This window comes from Chiloscyllium plagiosum, chromosome 26, assembly GCF_004010195.1.
Source record: "Chiloscyllium plagiosum isolate BGI_BamShark_2017 chromosome 26, ASM401019v2, whole genome shotgun sequence".
Classification (NCBI taxonomy): Eukaryota; Metazoa; Chordata; class Chondrichthyes; order Orectolobiformes; family Hemiscylliidae; genus Chiloscyllium; species Chiloscyllium plagiosum.
Genome location: NC_057735.1, coordinates 7,263,614 through 7,285,782, shown reverse-complemented (window position 1 = coordinate 7,285,782; position 22,169 = coordinate 7,263,614). Strand labels below are relative to the sequence as shown.

Here is a 22,169-nt window from a genome sequence, read left to right as displayed (position 1 = left end):
TTAACCATCCCACTTCTGTTTCTGCACTGTGCATCAAGTCAATTTAGATCAAATCCCTAACACACTTCCAACACTCACTCTCCCAAAACACAGTTCCACTGCCCGTCCAAAAGAACCTTCAACTTCCGGTTTCCTTCCGCCATTTCAAATGTTGTTGCATGCCATCTTTGTCTTCAACATTCTTTCCAAAATACATACAGACTGAAACCTGTTCCTCAGTGCTTGAATGAAAAAACACATTCCTGTTTAAAAGTGAAGAGGTTTTCATAACGCAGTTTAGAAAAATTATTTCTAGAGGCAAGGTCAGTCTCTGATTAAATAGTCAAAAGTAAATTGAATGAACATATCAAATTTAAAAATGCAGAGCTGAGCAAAGACAACAAGGCAGTGAGACTAACTGGAAATTTCTACCACCAAGAGTCAGCAAACCAAATGGCCCTTGTTTCTCTTATGAAGCCTGAATTTATAGTTGAACAAAGGATAATGTTCCACATATCACAGAACACGAAGCTATATCCACAGTACAAGTCAGTCAGAAGGCATCAGACATCTCGCTTATACAACATGTCAAAGCAGCAAAATAAGCATGCTTGCACTTTGCACTGGTGCATTAACTCTGGGCAGCCACAAAATAAAATTTTAGGGATTCCTGACAACTTTAAAAAAGTCAAAAAGAGAAGTAACTGGGAAGGCGATAGGTAAATGCAGGTAGGGTGATGGTGATAGGTCAGAGGGGAGAATGAAGTGGATAGGTGTGAAGAAAGATGGACAAAAGAGCAGTGCCAAGTTGGATGGTTGGAGCTGGGATGAAGCAGGGGGAGGGGAGATTAGGAAACTGTTGAAAAATCGACATCGATGCAGTGCAGTTGAAGGGTCTTCAGGTGGAAGAAAAGGTGTGCTTCCTCCAGTTGTCAGTTAAATTGGATTTGGCAATGGAAGCGGCCCAGGACTCATGCCCTTGGCGGAGTGGGAGGGGGAGTTGAAGTGTTCAGCCACAAGGCGTTGGGGTTGTTTGATGAGTGTGTTCACTGAAATGTGGGAACCCTGGAAACTTAATATTTTTGGTTGAAGTTGCTGCACAGAATTGGTGTAAGGTACTGGGTAAAAAAAAGGTGCAAGGTTCTGAAGAGCTTCAGAAGTCCTGTAAAATTAGTTTTTGCTTTAGGTTTCATCCGAGTCAATAAAACTAATTTCTTTTAATGTACAACAGATCATCATCATTAGTGGTTCCATTCCTCAAGCACATAAGTGGGAAAATTCAAATTTCAGACACCAAAACAAGGTGTCACTGCTGCAATTCAATTGAGCTCAAACAGTCAGTTGTTAAATTGTCACATCAATACCAGGACAGGGGGTGCCCTAATGATCATGTCACTGGACTAGTCACCCAGAACTCCAGATGAAGTTCAAATCCTACTGTGGCAGGTTTATCAGGAATTCAAAATACAAAGTCTCGAATAAAAGCAAGTGCAATGATGACCATGTAGCCACTGTCAATTGCCATAAAAACTAAATTTGTCCTTTTGGGAAAGAAATCTGCCATTCTCACCTGATCTAACTCAAGTTTGACTCCAGACCCTTAACACCAACATGGCGGATTCTGTCATTAAGGATGGGCAGCAAGTACTAGCCTGATGTGCAATTTTTTTCAGGTGTCACAAATTTCCCATTTAGATGGTTTAACTTGTTTTCCCTTCAGTAAATCCTTTTGATGGAACTCAACTTGATTTCCAGCCTCACTAAGTCTTTTGGTTGTATATGGAGTCCCAGACTTTTTTTTAGTATGGTACATCAATTCCACATGGCCTGGCTTGATATTTTAAATTCCTTCATGAGGCATGAACATCATTGGGTAACAACGATTAGCATTGCTAACTCTTAACTGTCCGAGAAGTGACAAAGTGCCACCACCTCAGATCACTACATTGGAGAGGCTAACAAATTCAATTTGCCAAGCTGTGGCATGAGTCAACTGCAGTGATGGCCATCTGGAGCTCAGAATTCCCAGTCGAAGGACAGAATTTCCTTCCTTTAACAGGAACCTGGTGAACCAGAAGAGGAGTTTTTATGGCAATCCAGGATTTCTATAATGACGATTAGGGAGACAAATTTCTTATTCCAGATTTTCATAACTGAATTTAAATTGACTGGATTATGGTCATAAATTTGACCTTCAACTTTCCACTGCCCATGACTTTGGAGTACTAGCCTGGCAATGTAACGTCTGTGCTAACATGGCCATGTAGTCCCATAGGCTTAGTGTTGGGTTTAAGGTCTTGGTCAATAAACAACCATTCTCAACAGCCAGGAAAAGGATTTTTGCCTTGCAGACATTTAGCCTCAGACCGTCCTCAATGAATGAGCCAGTCTGGAGTTCAGTCTTGGGGCGCATCTGTAATTCTTGTCTGCACACTGCAACTCCATCACGGGTTGGGGTGATCTTGGTTTTGACCCCAGTTTGCACATAATGTGTGGTGCATTGGTTGAAGTTCAAAATTGTCACGCAGCAGACAGATGATTGTCAAAAACTTTTACAGGCAACCAAACCGGAGGCAGATGCTCCATAATTCATGGTTCACTGAGCCAAAGGTCTTGATAAGTGGCCACCTTCAACCACAGGTGTTGTTGCTGCCCTCATCTTGGACTTGCCTTGCTGTGAAGATCATTACCCACTGTGCCGTTGATGGACAGAATATGCATGACAACTTGGGCAATGCCTCTTCAGTCACCAGGAGGCAGCAACTAAGGAGGATTTTTGCAATGATCTTACTTGTGGCAAAACAGAGGAGAGCCCTCTGTCGTCACAACATTTGGTCTAACTCCTTCTCTGTAGTCAGAGTTACAACATCTGAGATCCCCTAGCATGGGCTCCTCCTTGCACAAGTCCAGAGTGCTTCACCATTATTTTAGCTTACAATTAAACCTACTGCTGACCTTATAGGTTGAAATGGTCAACTGTCAGCTGAGAACCAATGTCAGGTTGGGTAGTACTGCAATGGTTGGGCTGACAAGTCGAAGGTAGTCATGTCAAAGATGAATCATTGACCTGCTTTGTTTCCTTTTGGGTTTTGTGCTGTTTTCAGTTCTGCAATACCTTGTGCTTGTCATTTACTCACTCCTGGATCTTGTCACTCTTAAATCTGTCTTGATATTTCCTGGTAGAGACACTTACAGTTCCCTTACAGTTCTCTTTATAACAGCATTAAGGGGAGAACAACCACAGAGGACATGCATGCTCTTGTTTGTGGAGTTTGAGAAACTCATTCTTTGCTGGGTATTCTTTTCTGCAGAAGTGTTTTTGCTGCCACTCCTGATGGATAGATGTTAGATTAGGCTACAGAAGATCAGCACAGCATTGATGCAAACACCTTGGCAGTTTCTTGCTCAGATGATGTAAATGTCTGGAGCAAGGGTGTTGTCACGAGGTGTTGAATGAAATAAGGTGCTCATGACAACAAGGTCATATAAGACATTGGGTTATGAGAAAAACTCATTGTTTCTTTCCCCCCGCACCTTACTGATCGCACCTTGAGAAACATTTAGGACATTCCCAATTCCAGCTGTGAAGTCAACGAGTAGTGTTAACTAATATCCCTTCAGAACAAAGGATAGCAACTGATCTAACCAGGTTGTAGTCCTTCATATGGACTTCAGTAAGGCATTCGACAAGGTTCCCCGTGGGAAACTGATTAGCAAGGTTAGATCTCATGGAATACAGGGAAAACTAGCCATTTGGATACAGAACTGGCTCAAAGGTAGAAGACAGAGGGTGGTGATGGAGGGTTGTTTTTCAGACTGGAGGCCTGTGACCAGTGGAGTGCCACAAAGATCGGTGCTGTGTCCTCTACTTTTTGTCATTTACATAAATGATTTGGATGCGAGCATAAGAGGTACAGTTAGTAAGTTTGCAGATGACACCAAAATTGGAGGTATAGTGGACAGCGAAGAGGGTTACCTCAGATTACAACAAATTTTGACCAGATGGGCCAATGGGCTGAGAAGTGGCAGATGGAGTTTAATTCAGATAAATGAGAGGTGCTGCATTTTGGGAAAGCAAATCTTAGCAGGATTTATACGCTTAATGGCAAGGTCCTAAGGGGTGTTGCTGAACAAAGACACCTTGGAGTGCAGGTTCATAGCTCCTCGAAAGTGGAGTTGCAGGGAGATAGGATAGTGAAGGCGGCGTTTGGTATGCTTTCCTTTATTGGTCAGAGTATTGAGTACAGGAATTGGGAGGTCATGTTGCGGCTGTATAGGACATTGGTTAGGCCACTGTTGGAATATTGCGTGCAATTCTGGTCTCCTTCCTATTGGAAAGATGTTGTGAAATTTGAAAGGGTTCAGAAAAGATTTAAGGATGTTGCCAGGGATGGAGGATTTGAGCTATAGGGAGTGGCTGTTTTCCGTGGAGCGTCGGAGGATGAGGGATGACCTTATAGAGGTATACAAAATTATGAGGGGAATGGATAGGGTAAATAGACAAAGTCTTTTCCCTGGGGTCAGGGAGTCCAGAACTAGAGGGCATAGGTTGAGGGTGAGAGGGGAAAGATATAAAAGAGACGTAAGGGGCAACTTTTTCACACAGAGGGTGGTACGTGTATGGAATGAGCTGCCAGAGGATGTAGTGGAGGCTGGTACAATTGCAACATTTAAGAGGCATTTGGATGGGGATATGAATAAGAAGGGTTTGGAGTGATATGGGCAGGGTGCTGGCAGGTGGGACTAGATTGGGTTGGGATATCTAAGTCAGCGTGCACATGTTAGATCGAAAGGTCTGTTTCCATGCTGTACATCTCTATGACTCTATAACATTGGACTAAATCAGAGAGTCTGTACATATTCCTTTATTTCTCTGAGATGGTCAACTAGTTGATGAACCTGAACAGAGTCGCCTTTTGGCTCTGACCCTGAATAAGGCATAACAGTTTCTATGTCACAATATAATTCTCACAAACCCAAACACAGCTTCAGATATTGCTATGAGAGCATCACAGTAGAGCTCAGAGCTGATGCCTCCCATGTACCGCGCTGAACGAGCAGCAACAGGCAATTTACCTATCTTCTCATTCCCAGTGGCCTAGATAAACTAATTTCAAAAAGCACATCATACTCAAAATAAATGTTAACAGAGCACCAGGCTAGGAATCAAGCCAAAAAGCCCTTTTTATGACATTCTTCCTGTGTCATACAGACTTAGCAACAGATAGTGAGCTCAGTGGATTGTTCCCTGTCTGGGAAATGCAATAAGCTTACAATTAAATAGGAAATACTCACAAATGCTTAATCTATCAGATTTGGGAACTGCACAGCACTAACTTCTAATTTGACACCGGCCAGTTCCGCAATCATGGTGGAGAAGATTGGAAAATGTTCTTCTCGTTCAAGTCCAATCACTGTTCGAAAGAACGATGCTCATGTTCAAAAAGTCAAATAATCTATCCCTGCTCCTGTTTATGTTTTTACAAAATTAAATAATTTTCAAGAAAAACAGAAATTCATCTATCACAAAATTTCTGAAATGCACTATTCTTGCAATACCAGTTCAAGATTTTCAGCTTGAGAAATGGACATGGAGTACAAAACCTTCACATCATTTTTGTGCATCTCTCAAGTCACAGACCTGAAGCTGAACAGCAAGTCAATTGATCTGTTGGGTTTTCCTCCATCATTCAACTCCACTTTAGACTTCTTCTGCATTGCTACTGAACTAGTTCCTCGATGAAATCTTAACATCTATCTCTTGAGCCATGCACAATTATCACTTCTCTCAATATTGCTTGGCACCTGTTTCATATCTTAAGCAACCTGTAGCATGTCCTATGTCATACTAATACCAAGTGAAAACAAAAAACCCAGTTGCCAACATCTTGTACAGTTTGTCAAGTATGTGAAGTTTCCAAATGCTGGTTACAATGCATCGAGAGAGATGGAATGACAGTTGTGTCCTATAAGATACACCACAGAAATTTACCAAGACACCTTTGACAGCACCTCTCAAACACACGACGAGATTGACGAGTGTAGCAGATACACAGGCATGCCATCACCTGCAAGTACCTCTCAAAATCATTCACCTTCCTGACTTAGTAATATATCCCTGTTCTTTCACTGTCACCTGGTCAAATCCTGGAAATCCCTCCCTAACATGGTTCTGCATGGGTGTCGACATGAGATTAGATAAGATTCCCTACATTGTGGAAACAGGCCCTTCAGCCCAACAAGTCCACAGTGACCTTCCAAAGATGAAACCCACCCAGACCCATTTTCCTCTGACTAAAGCACCTAACACTATGGGCAATTCAGCATGGCCATTTCACCTGACCCGCACATCTTTGGACTGTGGGAGCAAGCCGCAGACACGGGGAGAATGTGCAAACTCCACACAGACAGTCGCCCGAGGCTGGGATTGAACCTGGGTTCCTGGTGCTGTGAGGCAACAGTGCTAGCCATTGAGCCACCATACTGCCCCCAGCGTTTCAAGGAGGCAGTTCAACGCAAACTTCAACAGCACAGGAGACGGGCAATAAATGCTGCCCAGCTGGTGATGAGCACATTCCACAAATGCAAATAGTTCATATACATACATCAAAGCTTAAGACTTCACAATGTTAAAGCTAAACACAACTGGTTCCTGATCTAACACAGACACACAATGATGCATATCACTAACTTTTCATCAGAAAAACATTAAACCGAAGAGAAAAAAATGTACACCACACTCTTCAAAGTAAAAAAGAAAGTCACAAGGTGTTGTCTGGCTCAGTGCTCACACTTAGCTTGGAGTCAGAATCTGAAACTTCATTCCAGAAGTTCAACAGGTTCGGACAATTCTGAACTCGGTTGCATATCAAGTATAGAATCATAAAATCTCTACAATATAGAAGGAGGCCATTTGGTCCATCATGTCCACATGAACCCTCCATGGAGCTTCCCAACCAGAACTACCCCACCACCCAATTCCCTGTAACCTTGCATTTACCACAGCTAATCTATCTCGTCTATTCATCTCTGCACGCTGCAGACAAATTTATCATGGCCAATCCACCTAACCTGCACATCTTTTGGACTGTTGGAGGAAACCCATTCAGACAGGGACAGCATGCAAAAACCACACAGATGGTCACCCAAGCATGAAATCGAACACTGATCCCCAGCACTGTAGGGCAGTGCTAACCACTGAACCACCATGCCGCATAAGTGTTGCTTCTCAGGTGAAATGACATTACCCAGTCAAGTTGACAAACATCACATGGCATACCTTAACTCTGGTCTGCTCATCAATATTTATGCCTGTACTACTGTGACAAAGGGAGGAAACATCTTGTGCATTTTTTTCTCGTCTGAAATAGGAGATTGAGGTGACCCGAGAGGTTTATCAAATTATGGGGGTTATAGATAGGGTTAATGGTAGGTGCCTTTTCCCTAGGATGGGGGATTTCAAGACTTGGGGAAACATTTTTAAGGTGAGAGCAAAGAGATTTAAAAGATATGATGTGCAAATTACTTTAAAAACAGAGGGTAGTTTGCATGTGAAATGAGCTTCTTGAGAAAGTGGTGGATGTGGGTACAATTAGAACATTTAGAGTCAGATGTACAGCATGAAAACAGACCCTTTGGTCCAACCTGTCCATGCTATCCCAACCCAATCTAGACCCACCTGCCAGCACCCAGCCCATATCCCTCCAAACCCTTCCAAAGACATTTGAATAGGTATATGAATAGGAACAGTTTTTTTTTTGGGGGGGGGGGGGGGGTGGAGGAAAAAAAGAGGGCATGATATGGACAAGAAGCAGACAGATGGGACTAGTTTAGTTTGGGATTATGTTCGGCATGGACCAGTTGGACTGAAGAGCCTTTCTGTACTGTATGACTCATGTCCAGTCAAACTACATACTGCTCTCTCAACATTAGATCACTCAAAATAGATGAACAGATAGATTGTAGTGGGTGACAATGATAAAAACTAACCAACTTACAGGAATAATGGCATTACTTGATATCAATTATCCATCCACTGATCATGTTGTATCTGGGCGACATTAATTCCAATTCTAACTAAATGAAGGACAGTTAACACCTGACAAAGAGACTTGCACGAATATCATAATTCAACAGCTTAAGTGAAGGTGGTGGGACAAATTTGAAAATAAATTAAAAATAATTAACAATGCTCTTGAGATATAACAAAGTGTTTGCAAAATCAAAGTCTCCAACAGTACTGACTACTAACTGGGTGGTAAAACAATTGGACGAAAGTGGGTACTGCAGCTGCTGGAGATTAGAGTCAAATTTAGTGTGGTGCTGGAAAAGCACAGCAGGTCAGGCAGCATCCAAGGAGCAGGAAAATTGGCGATTCGGGCAAAAGCCCTCCAACAGCAATGAGGCTGGCAAACTCGGGGGGTGGAGAGATAAATGGGAGGGGGGAGGGAGAAGGCAGCTGAGAGTGCAATAGGTGGATGGAGGTGGGGTAAAAGTGATAGGTCGGAGAGGAGGGTGGAGCTTATAGGTGGGAAGGAAGATTGACAGGTGAGACAGGTCATGAGGACAGTGCTGAGCTGGAAGGCTGGAACTGGGGTAAGGTGGGGAGAGGGGTAATGAGGAACTCGTGAAATCCCTATTGATGCCATGGGGTTGAAGGGTTCTGACGCAGAAGATGAGCCGTTCTTCCTCCAGGCATCAGGTGGTAAGGGAGTGGCAGTGAAGGCAGCCCAGGACCTGCATGTCCTTTGCAGAGTGGGAGGGGGTGTTGAAACATTCGGCCACGGGGCAGTGGGGTTGATTGGTGCGGGTGTCCCAGAGGTAAAGCAATTGGGACTACTGACTTACATGAAATATAAGCATGTCAGAGCCATCAAACTGCATTAATATTTGCGAAGACATGGTTGCAGACCTGACAAACTTGTGCTTGACAGAATTGCCATGTTAAAATGAGAATTAACTTGCCGAGAGTTCTTTGTGGTTAAAACACTACAAGCAAATTAAGTGAGGACAGATACTTGGTTTAAAGATCTTAACAACCCAAACCAGAAATAACAGCTGGGGGATAACAACAAATCCCCACAGCCTTCAGGGAAGAATCTTGAGGGTTGAGCCACACATTACAAAACATACTGAAGCATGAGTGATTATGACTGCGCCAAAAGTAGCTTTATCAAATACTATCACTTAAAGCATAGATGCAAATGATGGAGAAATTACTTCAATAACTAGGGGTTACAACTTCAAGATAGTCCACCTGGAGAGCTAGGAGTGAGATGAGGAGAAACTTCTTCAATCAATGGATATGATTTGATGGCGTTGCCTGGGAGAGTGGTTGAGGCAGATTCCATTCAAGGTTTCAAGAGACTGCTGGATATATATTTAGATTAGATTACTTACAGTGTGGAAACTGGCCCTTCGGCCCAACAAGTCCACACCGACCCTCCGAAGAGCAACCCACCCAATCCCATTCCCCTACATTTACCCCTTCACCTAACACTACGGGCAATTTAGCATGGCCAATTCACCTAACCTGCACATTTTTGGACTGCGGGAAGAAACCAGAGCACCCGGAGGGAACCCACGCAGACATAGGGAGAATGTGCAAACTCCACCTGAGGCAGGAATTGAATCCGGGTCTCTGGCACTGTGAGGCAGCAGTGCTAACCACTGTGCCACCGTGCTGCCCATAAGTCAAAATGATGAATTTAGAGGGTTAAGGCAATGGGGGTGGAGAATGGGACAAGCTTGGTCAATCTTTCAGGCACCAGAAAAGATACAATGGGTTCATTAGCTTCCTTCTATATTGTATAATTTTAGGATTCTTCAACTCAAGAATTTCACAGTTATGCTTGCTGCATGTGACCAGCTATAGCATAAGGAAGTGTAACCTTAATAACAAGAACATATATTTACTTTTTTAGCGCAATGTTACAAGGTGCTTCATGAGGGTATTGTTACATAAAATCCAACACCATACCAAACAAGGTGGTAACTAAACAGGAGGAATCGGAGAGCTTGATTTTAAAGATTTTAAAGGACAAGGCAGGTAGATTGGCATACAGAACTGAAGAGCTTTGGACCTTGGCAATTGGAAGAATACTGTTTCAGCTGGAGAAATGACAAGGTAGAGGTTGTGCAAGAGACTAATAAAGGAGAAGCACAGATCTTGAAGAGGTGTTATCTGGCAGTTGGATATAGAGGTTTGAGATAATGGAGTGATTTATAAAGATGATGTTAAATCAGCGCCAATGTAAGTCAGGAAGCTTCAGGTGCCAGGTGAACAGGATGTGTTGCATCACAGATGCTATCTGAATATTGGGCAAAGATCAGAATCTGACTATGAAATTGAAAATGACAAACTCTGGAGTGTTCATGGAGTAAATTATTTGTGCTGTGGTAGTTGATAGGAGAAAGTGAGGACTGCAGATGCTGGAGATCAGAACTTAAAAATGTGTTGCTGGAAAAGCGCAGCAGGTCAGGCAGCATCAAAGGAACAGGAGAATCGATGTTTCGGGCATAAGTTTCCTGAAGAAGGGCTTATGCCCGAAACGTCGATTCTCCTGTTCCTTTGATGCTGCCTGACCTGCTACGCTTTTCCAACAACACATTTTTAAGCTGTGGTGGTTTATGACAAGTTTGGTAAACTTTGAAGACTATGAATTTGTTTTTGGTTCAGGTTAATAAAAGGGTTAATCTTAGCTTTAAAAACCCAAAGATTGAGGGTTTTAGCTGATTGAGGACACCTAACAAACGTCAGAAGCAAATACGGTTTCTCTTCTTGAAGAGAACCAAACAGTTCAGGGAAAGTACAGTTATCTCAGTGGTCAAGTTAGTTTGCACAACTTCCAGACCAAGGCTGCTTGGTTATTCGAAAATGAGAAAATCTAAATTCTTAATTTACAAAGTATTCACAGGGAAGAATCAATTCAGTTAAACTGGGAAATTTGACCGAGGGGTTATTTCCAGACATTGGAGTCTCTAACTTTATTTTAGAAAAAAAGATGACATTTGACTTGGTTTCAATTTAAGATTTTTCTTGTGTACTATACCTAGATAGTTTGGTTAGCTTTCTTTGTTACCACTTGGTGTACTAAACTTGTACTCTGCTGTTCAAGAAAATCTGTTTGGAGACTATTTTTCTGTAAATGACCACATGTTAGCTAAAATTAAAATCTATCAAGCCAAGTTTCATTCTGGGATCTGACTTGCCCAGTAATACCATTAGTTGGGATTGTGACATGTACAAAGGTTTCACAAAATCTTATGATAAATCTATCCAAATTTGAATCAAGCAATTACTTTTATGCAAAGTAAAAAAATTGAACTATATTATTGGTCAATTATTGGAGATTAGGCATCAAGATCAACTTTCAGAATGTGGTCCAATAATTAGGATTGTTCCTTTTGACAAAAATAAAAAAAATGCAAGTTTAATCTTAATATTGACACAAAGGAAGAAGACAAAGTGATGGGAAGAAGCTTTTTTTAAAAAAAAAAGAAATGCATTGTTATGGTCTGGAATGCACTGTCCAAGAATTTGGTGGAGGGAAATTTAACCTAGGCTCTCAAAAGAGGGGGATAGGTAGTTATTTGAAAAGTAACAAGCTACAGAACAATCTCGGTTATCGAAACAATTATCTGAGTTTCGTATTATTTGAACAAGATCAAGGTCCCATAAATGTTTCCTTGGTTTACCATCAGATCAGTTATCTGAACAAAATACACCCCACCCGTCTCATTCGGATCACCAAGGTTGTTCTGTACTTGGCTATGGAGAGAAGGTTAAAGAGTGATGCCAAGCAAATTAATCCAATCTGGGGAGCTTTTACAGACATGATAACCAAATAGCCTCTTTCTGCTTTGTAACAATTACATGATTGTGATTTCCACTGCTTTTGTTCCTCTTCCAAAGTAACTCAAGAAAGTACAACTGAGACTAAGTTGTAGTACTTGGCCAACTCTGCAGATTGAATAAATCTGCAACAATGCTGGAAACCAATGTAGTCCAGTGAAGTTTATGCAAACTGTCACCCTGAAATTCATCTCTGTGGAATTTAGTATTCAAAAACAAACCATCAAGAGGAATGATCTTCTCCATTACAGCACTGAAACACTAATTTAGTTACAAAAAGATATTGAAGACCAAAGAGGAAACAAAAAAAGGAGTGAAAGATGAATTTGGGACAATAGAATGAAGAGGAAGACAGTTAAATAGGGACAGCAGAATGTCAGAAGAACTCCATGGAGAAGGACAAGTATGGGCAGCAAAGCATAATCACATCATAGTATGCTCACTCAGACAGCAAATTATTAATCATTAATCCATATCACAGGATGGACAGATTAAAACAGAGTACCAGAGAAGAGATTAACAAGGTCATTGCCAGGAACGGAGAATTTTAGCTTTGGGAAAAGACTGAACAAATTAGAGTCATTTTGGTTTTTAGCAAATGAGATCCATAGGGGGTTTAACTGGTACATGAGGTACGTTGAGTAAAGACTTAGGGCATTGATTATCAGGTTCCATCAACTTCAAGTAATGGATGTAAGGATTATGGTTGAGGTTATGTTCACAACCGGACTGAATAGCGTGGATCCCTCACTTACTGTAAAAGGGTTGATAGAGATGGAGACCCTCATGGCATTTAAAAAAGGTATTTCCAAGTGGTACTTCACCTTCAATATACTACAGACCAAGAGCGGTCAAGTAGTGTCAGGCTGAATTGCTTTCCTTGAACCAAAACAGACATAGTGGGCCTTAGGTTCTTCAGCTGTGGTTTATATTTCTCGGATTCCCCAATGTTTGAGCACGTTAGGACATCTGAAGTATCAAAGCTGCAGCTCTCAATATACAATTCCAATATCCAGCTGTTTGATTTCCAAAGATTAGCTTCTCTAACACAGTTGCCATGTTACACAATTCAGCTACAGGTTTCATGCTTAACAAATGGTTGCAAACACAGAATTTACAAAAAGAAGTGTTACATCAACATCACTAAGAGGGCAGGGGGGTGGAGCATCAGGAATTCAATTTATATGGAACTGGCCTACAAACTGTCAACCACGGCTCAGGGAAGACAGCCAGGAAAACATGAGGGGGCTATGGGTTCAATAATAACACTCCAGTGAAGTACGAGGGAATACTGACCATCAGGTGAGACTTTAAAAACTAAGGGCTCATCTCTCCTCCAAAATAATCGTCATTTCACATAAAACAAAGGGTGCAGTCCTCAGTGTCTTGGCCAAAATGGATTCCCCATTTAAGATCACAAACAGATTACCTGGTCACAACTGCTTTGCTGAATGGGAATTTGCTGAGTGAGCACAAGTTTTCTGTGTTTCCTATGTGGCAACAGTAACTGCAATTCAAAAGTACTTCATGGGTTGTGAAGCATTTTGAGAAACCCAGCAGTTGCGAAATACTCTACATAAAGTGCTACTTTTCCATTATTCAGGAACAATTTAAAGCTTAAGCAATGAATTTGTTACAATATCGGAAGATGACAACAAACCAAACATTTCAGAGTACTCTAGGCGAAAGAGAGAATTGCAGATGCTGGCGATTAGAGCGGAGTGTGTGGTGCTGGAAAAGCACAGCAGGTCAGGCAGCATCCGAGGAGCAGGAAAATTGACGTTTCGGGCAAAAGCCCTTCTTCAGGAATTGGAGGGTTTTTACCCAAAACGGCGACTCGTCTGCTCCTTGGGTGCTGCCCGACCTGCTGTGCTTTTCCAGCACCACACTTGACTCATTTCAGAGTACTCTGGCAGGTATGACTGATTATTGACAATGAGAGTTTAGATTTCTTGAACTGCAAAGAACATGAAAATTGCAACAAACTCAACCACACATCCCCTGGAGTCTGCTCTGCCATATACACAATCACACTGAACATCTGCCTTAATTCCACTATGTCACCCACATCCCACAATCCCTCAATTCAGAAGAATCTCACTGACCGGCACTCTGATCATTTTCGTAAAGCGAAAATTCACAGTTCTGCTCTTTCAAAATGAACAATTTCAGATCAAGGAAATTTCTTGCATCAAAAAAAAAACATATTCACGGGCAATTAAATCTTACCCACCCGAAAAATGTTGTCCCTGTTGGTAGCAGCAATTTGATCCCACTGACAGCAATTTGTTTTCAAGCACTGGAAGAAAGGGAAATATTGTCTGGAACTTGTCATCTGATCCTTAGATACTGGGATCTTTGGATATCCAATCAAGGGTACAGACAGAAAAGATTTACAAGGATGTTGCCAGGATTGGAAGATCTGAGCTTTCGGGAGAGGCTGACCAGGCTGGGGCTGTTTTCCCTGGAGCATTGGAGGCTGAGGGGTGACCTTATAAAGGTGTTTACAAAACTATGAGGGGCATGGATAGGATAAAAAGACAGTCTTTTCCCTGGGGTCGGGGAGTCCAGAACTAGAGGGCAGAGGTTTAGGGTGAGAGGGGAAAGATATAAAAGAGACCGAAGGGGCAACGTTTTCACGCAGAGGGTGGTACGTGTATGGAATGCGCTGCCAGAGGACATGGTGGAGGCTGGTACAATTGCAACATTTAAGAGGCATTCGGATGGGGATATGAATAGGAAGGGTTTGGAGGGATATGGGCCGGGTGCTGGCAGGTGGGACTAGATTGGGTTGGGATATCTGGTTGGCATGCCGACAGGTTGGACCGAAAGGTCTGTTTCCATGTTGTACATCTCTATGACAGGGCCTTACTTCAAGGTCTTGTTCAAAAGGTGACACTGTCTCAGTAACTTGCTGGGGATGTTGCACTTTTGTGGACTGCATAGTCAATTCTCAAATGGAACTTGAAAGGCCAACCTTCCAATTAAGAAAGTACAAGTAACTGAACCACAACTGCATTAAAATAGGAAGGTACAGCCAGATTTCCATCTGTTATCTTGTCAGCCAATAGTTCACACAAACAGAAGAATTACAAGTCAGACATTTGGGTCATTCAAGCTTGCTTCACCATTCTATGGCTGATTTGACTGTCCCCTAAACTCCATTTTCTGGTTTGCCAACCCTTCCACCCACAATCCTTACCTCCCTTGCCAACTTATATTTAAAAAAAAATCTAACTCTGCCTTGAATATATTCAATGGTCCAGCCACAAGTGTTTGCAGCACCAGATTGAGTGCCCACTCAACTCCAGTGAAAAACTTTCGTTTCAAAAGTTAGCATGCTCCACCAAAGCACATGGTCACCAAGTTATTAAAATCTTGTGTCCAGCTAAGCTGATGCTGCGATAATTAAAAGAGAACTGAAGTTTTCCTTCACCAACGTGATCTTTCACAACTCTCTGCAACTGAATTTAGTGTTTGTAGCCTTCACATACTCCAAGTTTGAATGGATTTTCTTAATTTTGGAAATATTTTGAAAGGGATACCAAAATAACTTCATGCTGATTTTTCCATTTTGGTGGCATTTGTTTCCTAACATAAATTTTATGATATTTGTTGTGATCCATCAGAATCCGAGCCTTGCAGAGCCTCCCCTTTGTGGAGAAAGCCACTAATTCACTTACACGGCCTCTCACAATTCTGCATGAACTCCGAGGTGGTTTACTGGGTTGGTAACTTGCATGATTGGGTTGTTTTAGGAGAATAAAGTTGGAGAGGCTGGACTCGTATCCAATGAACTTCAGAAAAATGGAGGGATGACTTGATTGAAATGTATGATAACCTGAATGATCTTGAACAGATGAATATAGGAAAGATGTCTCCTCTGGGGTGGCACGGTGGCTCAGTGGTTAGCGCTGCTGCATCACAGTGACAAGGACCCAGGTTTGATTCCAGCCTTGGGGGACTTTCTCCCCGTGTCTGCATGGGTTCCCTCCGGGTGCTCCGGGTTCTTCCCACAGTCCAAAGACGTGCAGGTCAGGTGAATTGGCCATGCTAAATTGCCCATAGTTTAGGTGCATTAGTCAGAGGCAAATATAGGATGGCGGAATGGATCTGGGTGGGTTACTCTTCGGAGGGTCGGTGTGGACTGGTTGGGCCAAAGGCCCTGTTTCCATACTGTAGGGAATCAAATATAATCTTGTGGAGAAGTCCAGACTTCGAGGCACAGTTTTAAAATTAGACATCAACCTTTAAGGCAGATGAAGAGAATGGTTTTGCTCTCAGAATCCACAGACTCAAACTCTCTGCCAAAGGCAGTGAGGGCAGGATCATTTGATGTTTTTAAGGCAACGAGATTCTTGTTTGGTCAGAGAATCTAACGTTTTCACGGGTAAGTGGGAAGGTAGAAATCAAAACACAAACAGATCATTGGAGCATGATCGGGGGCGGGGGGGGAAAAGCATATTTCTGCTTCTATCTTGTACGTTTGTGTGATTATTCCAATTCATGCAGGAAGTGAAGAAAAAGGCAGGTCATCCTGTGGTAGAACATTTCAGAATCCCTCCCCACTAAAAATCAAACCTTGTTCAAACATGGGTTACACAACTTCCATTGCCCATTCCTCTCTCAATTTCCACAGATTATTTTTCTATGTGAGGGTTTGGAGAGTCACCCAATATGCTGCCAGCAACATAGCAAATAGAGCAAGCAGTTCTTTGGAGCAAAGAGATGATAAAGCCGGCTTTGACCATGTACTGGAGGATCCGAATAATTCCAATAAATTTGCATCTTCTGTAACCATTTTCTCAGCTCTTGTTGAGACACTCCTGAGCTGCCTGTTTCAATTTTTTGTGCGGGGTGGTTTGGTGGTGAGGAGATGGAGGTTGACTCATTCTGCCACATCTCAACCTGAACAACAGTAGAATCCATTATGCAACAGAAAGTGATAAATGTCTTCACCATGTCTGCTTTTTCCCTTTATCTCGAGGGGTGAGATAAAGCTTGGTTAAAAATGTCAAGCTGTTTTATTCTACAGTGAATATGCACAGACAGCAAAGGTTCTGACCATATTCAATTACTATGAAGGATATTTGGATCTCCATTTAACAACATACATGCCCCTATTCAGCCGCCTTTTTGGCACTAATTGCAGCTTCTGTTGCAACAGACAGAGTGTATTGTGTTTAAGCATCTGACCTTATACTTAATTACTGACTATTCAGCCAAGGAGATCAAATACCTTCTCACAATGGATAAGACATTTATCGATTATTAAGACAAGTCACCAAATTGCTTGTTTACTGTATGACTAAACATCAAGACAAACATGTTATAATTCAACATCCAATCATTTCAAAGCCCTTTTTGTTCTTCTGGCCTTTTTTTCTAAATAGAGTAATACTCCCAAATCGTTTCCAGTCAAATTCTGAAACATGACTCAGCTCCTAATTTATCCACTTTCAGAAAGCTGGCACCTCAAAACCAGTTGTACTTAAAAAGCATAACATTAAACACAGAAAACCAAGGGGAACACGATGGCACAGTGGTTAGCACTGCTGCCTCACAGTGCCAGAGACCAGGGTTCAATTCCCACCTCAGGCAACTGTCTGTATGGAGTTTGCACATTCTCTCCCCCCCCCCCCCCCCCCGTGTCTGCGTGGGTTTCCTCCAGGTGCTCCAGTTTCCTCCTACAGTCCAAAAATGTGCAGGTTAGATGATTTGGCCATGCTAAATTGCCCATGTTAGGTGAAGGGGTAAATGTAGGGAAATGGGTCTAGATGGGTTGCTCTTCAGAGGGTCGGTGTGGACTTGTTGGGCCAAAGGGCCTGTTTCCACACTAAGTAATCGAAGTAAAATCTAAATATCCTAAGTGTTAAAAGTTAAACATATTTAACTAATTGACTTGCACAAGGTCAGTGACCTGAATCAATGAAAACTGATTTCCAAACTTGAATTCACATTTACCATTGCGTGTGGATAATTCTAAAGCCAATAACTTGGAACATATGACGTGCAGAAATCAAATGTTATTTCTGCTCTGACAACTTACAAAACACACAGTGGATAGATCTTGCTACTTTGAATTAGAGCACAATTGCAAAATGTTGCACTCTAGGGGAAGCTCGAGAGCAAGAAGGAAGGAAAGAACAGAAAGATGTGTTTATGAAAGGAAATAAAATAAGGTGGAAAACATGGAGGAAACACTGGGATAGCCAAGTTAGGCTTTCTGCTGCATTTTCATTGAGAAAAAAAAAACTTAGATTCCAATTCCTGAATCATGGTATTACTTTGATACCAACTTGTATATTGTTTCTTTCACAGGCAAGTTTTTTTTTAAATGCATTGAGGGGTCTGAAGTCTTTCCTGTTCCAACCAATACCTGAAATTAATCTCACCTTGCATTAAGTGACACACCCACACCTTGTTCTGTTACTTTCCTTTGCAGTGCTGCTGGTTTACAAACAATATTAAGCCTTGCACTGTGAGCATCACATTTTGGTCCTTAACAAAAATGTGAATGCAATCTAGGAGGCAACAGCCTGAGGGTATTGGTGCTGAACTGTTAATCCAGGGACCCAGTAGTGTTCTAGAGACTCGGGTTGAAATCCAGCCACAGTAGATGGGGAAACTTTAATTCAGAAAAGAACTCTGGAGCCAACAGTCTAATGACGACCACAAACCCATTGGCAATTGCTGGAAAAGCTCACGTCCTTTACAGAAGGAAACTGCTATCCTTACCTGGTCTAGCCAACATGTGACTCCAGACCCACAGCAACATGCTGACTCAACTGCCCTCTGGGCAATTAAGGATGGACAATAAATGCTGGGCTAGCTCGTGATGCCCTTATCCCATGAATGAATAAAAACAAACCTCTCTTATTTGCTTGGCCCAAGATCAAACACAAGGTCTTAATCTTCCAAACTAAATAAATTTAGTGTGCATGCTTTAAAAAATATTTCTCTAAGGCGAGATTTTGCACTCAAACAAGACCCCAGCCTTCCTCAACATTTTGCCACAAATTTCAGTACAATCCTACTTCCTCATGGACAAGTATTTTCATTTTGAAAAAAATCACATCTTGAGCTCGTTCAACAAATCTTCAGATCTATCCAGAGACTAATCAACACATCGAGCAGGGTGGGTCCTACATGCAATGTTTGGAAGATAAGATATGCCCCATTTCTGGTTAGAGATTTACACCTTCTCTCCAAAGTTGCATCAGCCAAGGATCCTCACCATCCCCCAACACCAGCCCTCCCTCTTCCCAGCCCTCGATATAACTCTTCCCTCCAATCCTCAGATACCCAGCCGCAGTCCCCAGTCACCTGAGACCCCTATAACTCCATCCCCAGTCACCTTCTCCCACAGTCCTCCATCCACATCAGCCCCACCCCCTCCAAAATCCTAAAGGTCAATCAACAGAATCAACAGATCCCTAGTACTCACATACCCCACCCACGATCCCAGGTATCCCAGGTCATCACTCCCCACAGTTCCAAGTCACATCCCATGCTAAGGTCCCCAGTCTCAGGTCTCCATCCCATGGTCCCTAACACCCATCCAGCCAGTCCAGCCTTACCTCTACCTCCCTCTCCCAGGCCCGGCTCACCTTCCAGCAGTGTAGGCTGGCTGTCAGCCTCTCCAGGCCCGGCCTCTCCCTCTCCCAGGCCCTGCTCACCTTCCTGGGACCCGGGGCTGCTGCCGTGCGAGTGCCTCAGCTCTCGGAAGTATTTCTTGGTCTCCCTCAGGTTCTGCCTCAGATACGAGGCGTGTTTGCTGCAGCTGCCCAGCGACCGCAGCAGCTCCCTGGCCGCCGGAGACAGGGAACGCCCGCCACCTGCAGCCTCCATGCCACGGCGAAGGCCGTGAGCTGGGCCCGGCTGCAGGGACACGGACACCGACCTCAGCTCCGGGGACAGGGACCGCCGCCGCTGTTTTCCCTCAGTGAACAACACCCGCCCGGAGAGTCCTGGGTAATGTAGTCCCGGGAATCTTGGGTAATGAAGTCCCAAAACCGCGAGCACCATGTATTCCTGATTAACCCTGGGTAATGTAGTCCCAGGAATCTTGGGTAATGTAGTCCCAGAGCCACCAGCACCATTTATTCCTGATGAACCCTGGGTAATGTAGTCTCGGGAATCTTGGGTAATGTAGTCCCAAAGCCAACAGGACCCATGTAAATTTCTTGGTGAACCCTGGGTAATGTAGTTCCGGGAATCTTGGGTAATGTAGTCCCAAAGCCGCCAGCACTATGTATTCCCGAAGAACCCTGGGTAATGTAGTCTCGGGAATCTTGGGTAATGTAGTCCCAAAGCCAACAGGACCCATGTATATTCCTTGGTGAACCCTGGGTAATATAGTCCCGGGAATCTTGGGTAATGTAGTCCCAAAGCCAACAGGACCCATGTATATTCCTTGGTGAACCCTGGGTAATGTAGTCCCGGGAATCTTGGGTAATGTAGTCCCAAAGCCAACAGGACCCATGTATATTCCTTGGTAAACCCTGGGTAATGTAGTCCCGGGAATCTTGGGTAATGTAGTCCGAGCGCAATATTTACTATGTGTTCCCGATGAACCCTGGGTACTGTAGTTCCTGCAATCCTGGATCATGTCGTTTTAAGATTAGAGTGGTGCTGGAAAAGCACAGCAGGTCAGGTTGCATCCGTGGAGCAGGAAAATTTGCTACCTTCCCCCACCCTCCTCTCTGACTTATCAGGTCCATCCCCACCCCCACGCACCTATTGTACTCTATGCTATTTTCTCCCCACCCCCCTCTCATTTATCTCTCCACTCTGCAGGCACCCTGTCTCTATTCCTGATGAAGGGCTTTTGTCCGAAACGTCGATTTTCCTGCTCCTGGGATGCTGCCTGACCTGCTGTGCTTTTCCAGCACCACTCTAATCTAGACTCTGGTTTCCAGCATCTGCAGTCCTTGTTTTTACCTAATGTAGTCTCAAGCCGCCTGCTGTAAGTATTCCTATTGAACCTTCATTAATGCCATCCCAAAGCTGCCTATTCTATGTGTTCTTGATTATCTCTGGCTAATGTAGTTCCCAATGATCCCTGAGGATCCAATGAAGACTTGTTTGAAGATTCTGGGTCAATGCTTGATTAAGTTTAAAATGTTGAGGGGGATTGAATTGAAATTTACAGAATACTGAATGGCCTGGACAGAGTGGATGTTGGGAAGATTTTTCATTGGCAGGAGCGACTAGGATCTGAGGGCACAGAGTAGAAGGAAGATCTTTTAGAAAGGAAATAAGGAGAAACATCTTCAGCCAGAGAGTGCTGAATCTGTGGCATTAACTGTTAGAGAAGGCTGTGGAGACCAGGTCATTTGAGTTTATTTTGGACAGAGATAATAGATTCTTGATCAAGGGCTTATGCCCAAACTGTCGACTCTGCTGCTCCTTAGATGCTGCCTGACTGATGTGCTTTTCCAGCACCACACTTTTCGACACTGATATCCAGCATTTGCAGTCTTCACTTTCTTCATAGATAGACTCTTGGTTGTCAAGGATTATGGACAGAAAGCAGGCAAATAAGGTTGAGAAACTTATCAGCCATGATTAAACGGTGAGGTAGACGGCAGGAGGCTGGAAGAACACAGCAAGCCAGGCAGCATCAGGATGTGGAGAAGTCAAAGTTTCGGGTGTAACCCTTCTTCAGCTCCTGATGCGGCCTGGCTTGCTGTGTTCTTCCAGCCTCCTGCCTGTCTACTTTGGATTCTAGCATCTGCAGTTATTTTTTGTCTCTAATCATGATTGAATAGTGGAGCAGATTAGATGGGACGAATAGTCTAATTTCAGCTCCTGTGTCTTATGGTTAATGTGCCACCAGGGAGTCTGGGTAATCCCATGGCCATGTTGGATAAGGCTATCCCTTAGGAGAAAGTGAGGACTGCAGATGCTGGAGATCAGAGCTTAAAAATGTGTTGCTGGAAAAGCGCAGCAGGTCAGGCAGCATCAAAGGAACATGAGAATCGACGTTTCGGGCAAAAGTCCTTCTTCAGGAAGGCTGTCCCTTGAGTGATGTAGTTTCAGGGATTCTGGGTAATGTAGTTTCAAAGCCACTGTTTGGGACTGTCGCAATGATCCCTGGGTAATGTAATTCCAGGAATCCTGTAAGGTCCCAATGAGTGCTGGGTAATGTAGTCCCAGCAGTAATGAGTAATTCTGTGAGACAAAAATAGGAATTGCTGGAGCAACTCAGCAGGTATTGCAGCATCTGTGCAGAGAAAGCAGAATTAACATTTCGAGTCCAGTGACCATTCTTCAGAAGACTTCAGTTCTAAACAAGAGTCATATTTCAGCAGGAGCAAATTACTGCAGATGC

The 22,169-nt window shown here is 43.1% G+C and overlaps 1 protein-coding gene across 3 annotated transcripts in view; it reads right to left on the bottom strand.

Moving 5' to 3' along the window:
- The window catches only part of dstyk (dual serine/threonine and tyrosine protein kinase), a 129,869-nt gene extending 110,014 nt beyond the window's left edge, over positions 1-19,855 (bottom strand). For 2 of the 3 annotated variants that reach the window (XM_043716404.1, XM_043716403.1), the window contains exon 1: positions 19,444-19,855. In XM_043716404.1, the coding sequence (XP_043572339.1) occupies positions 19,444-19,684 (241 nt within the window). In that variant the 5' untranslated portion in view covers positions 19,685-19,855. The remainder of the gene's footprint in view (positions 1-19,443) is intronic. The other variant, XM_043716405.1, reaches the window with a different exon arrangement.
- Positions 19,856-22,169: the final 2,314 nt, after the last annotated feature.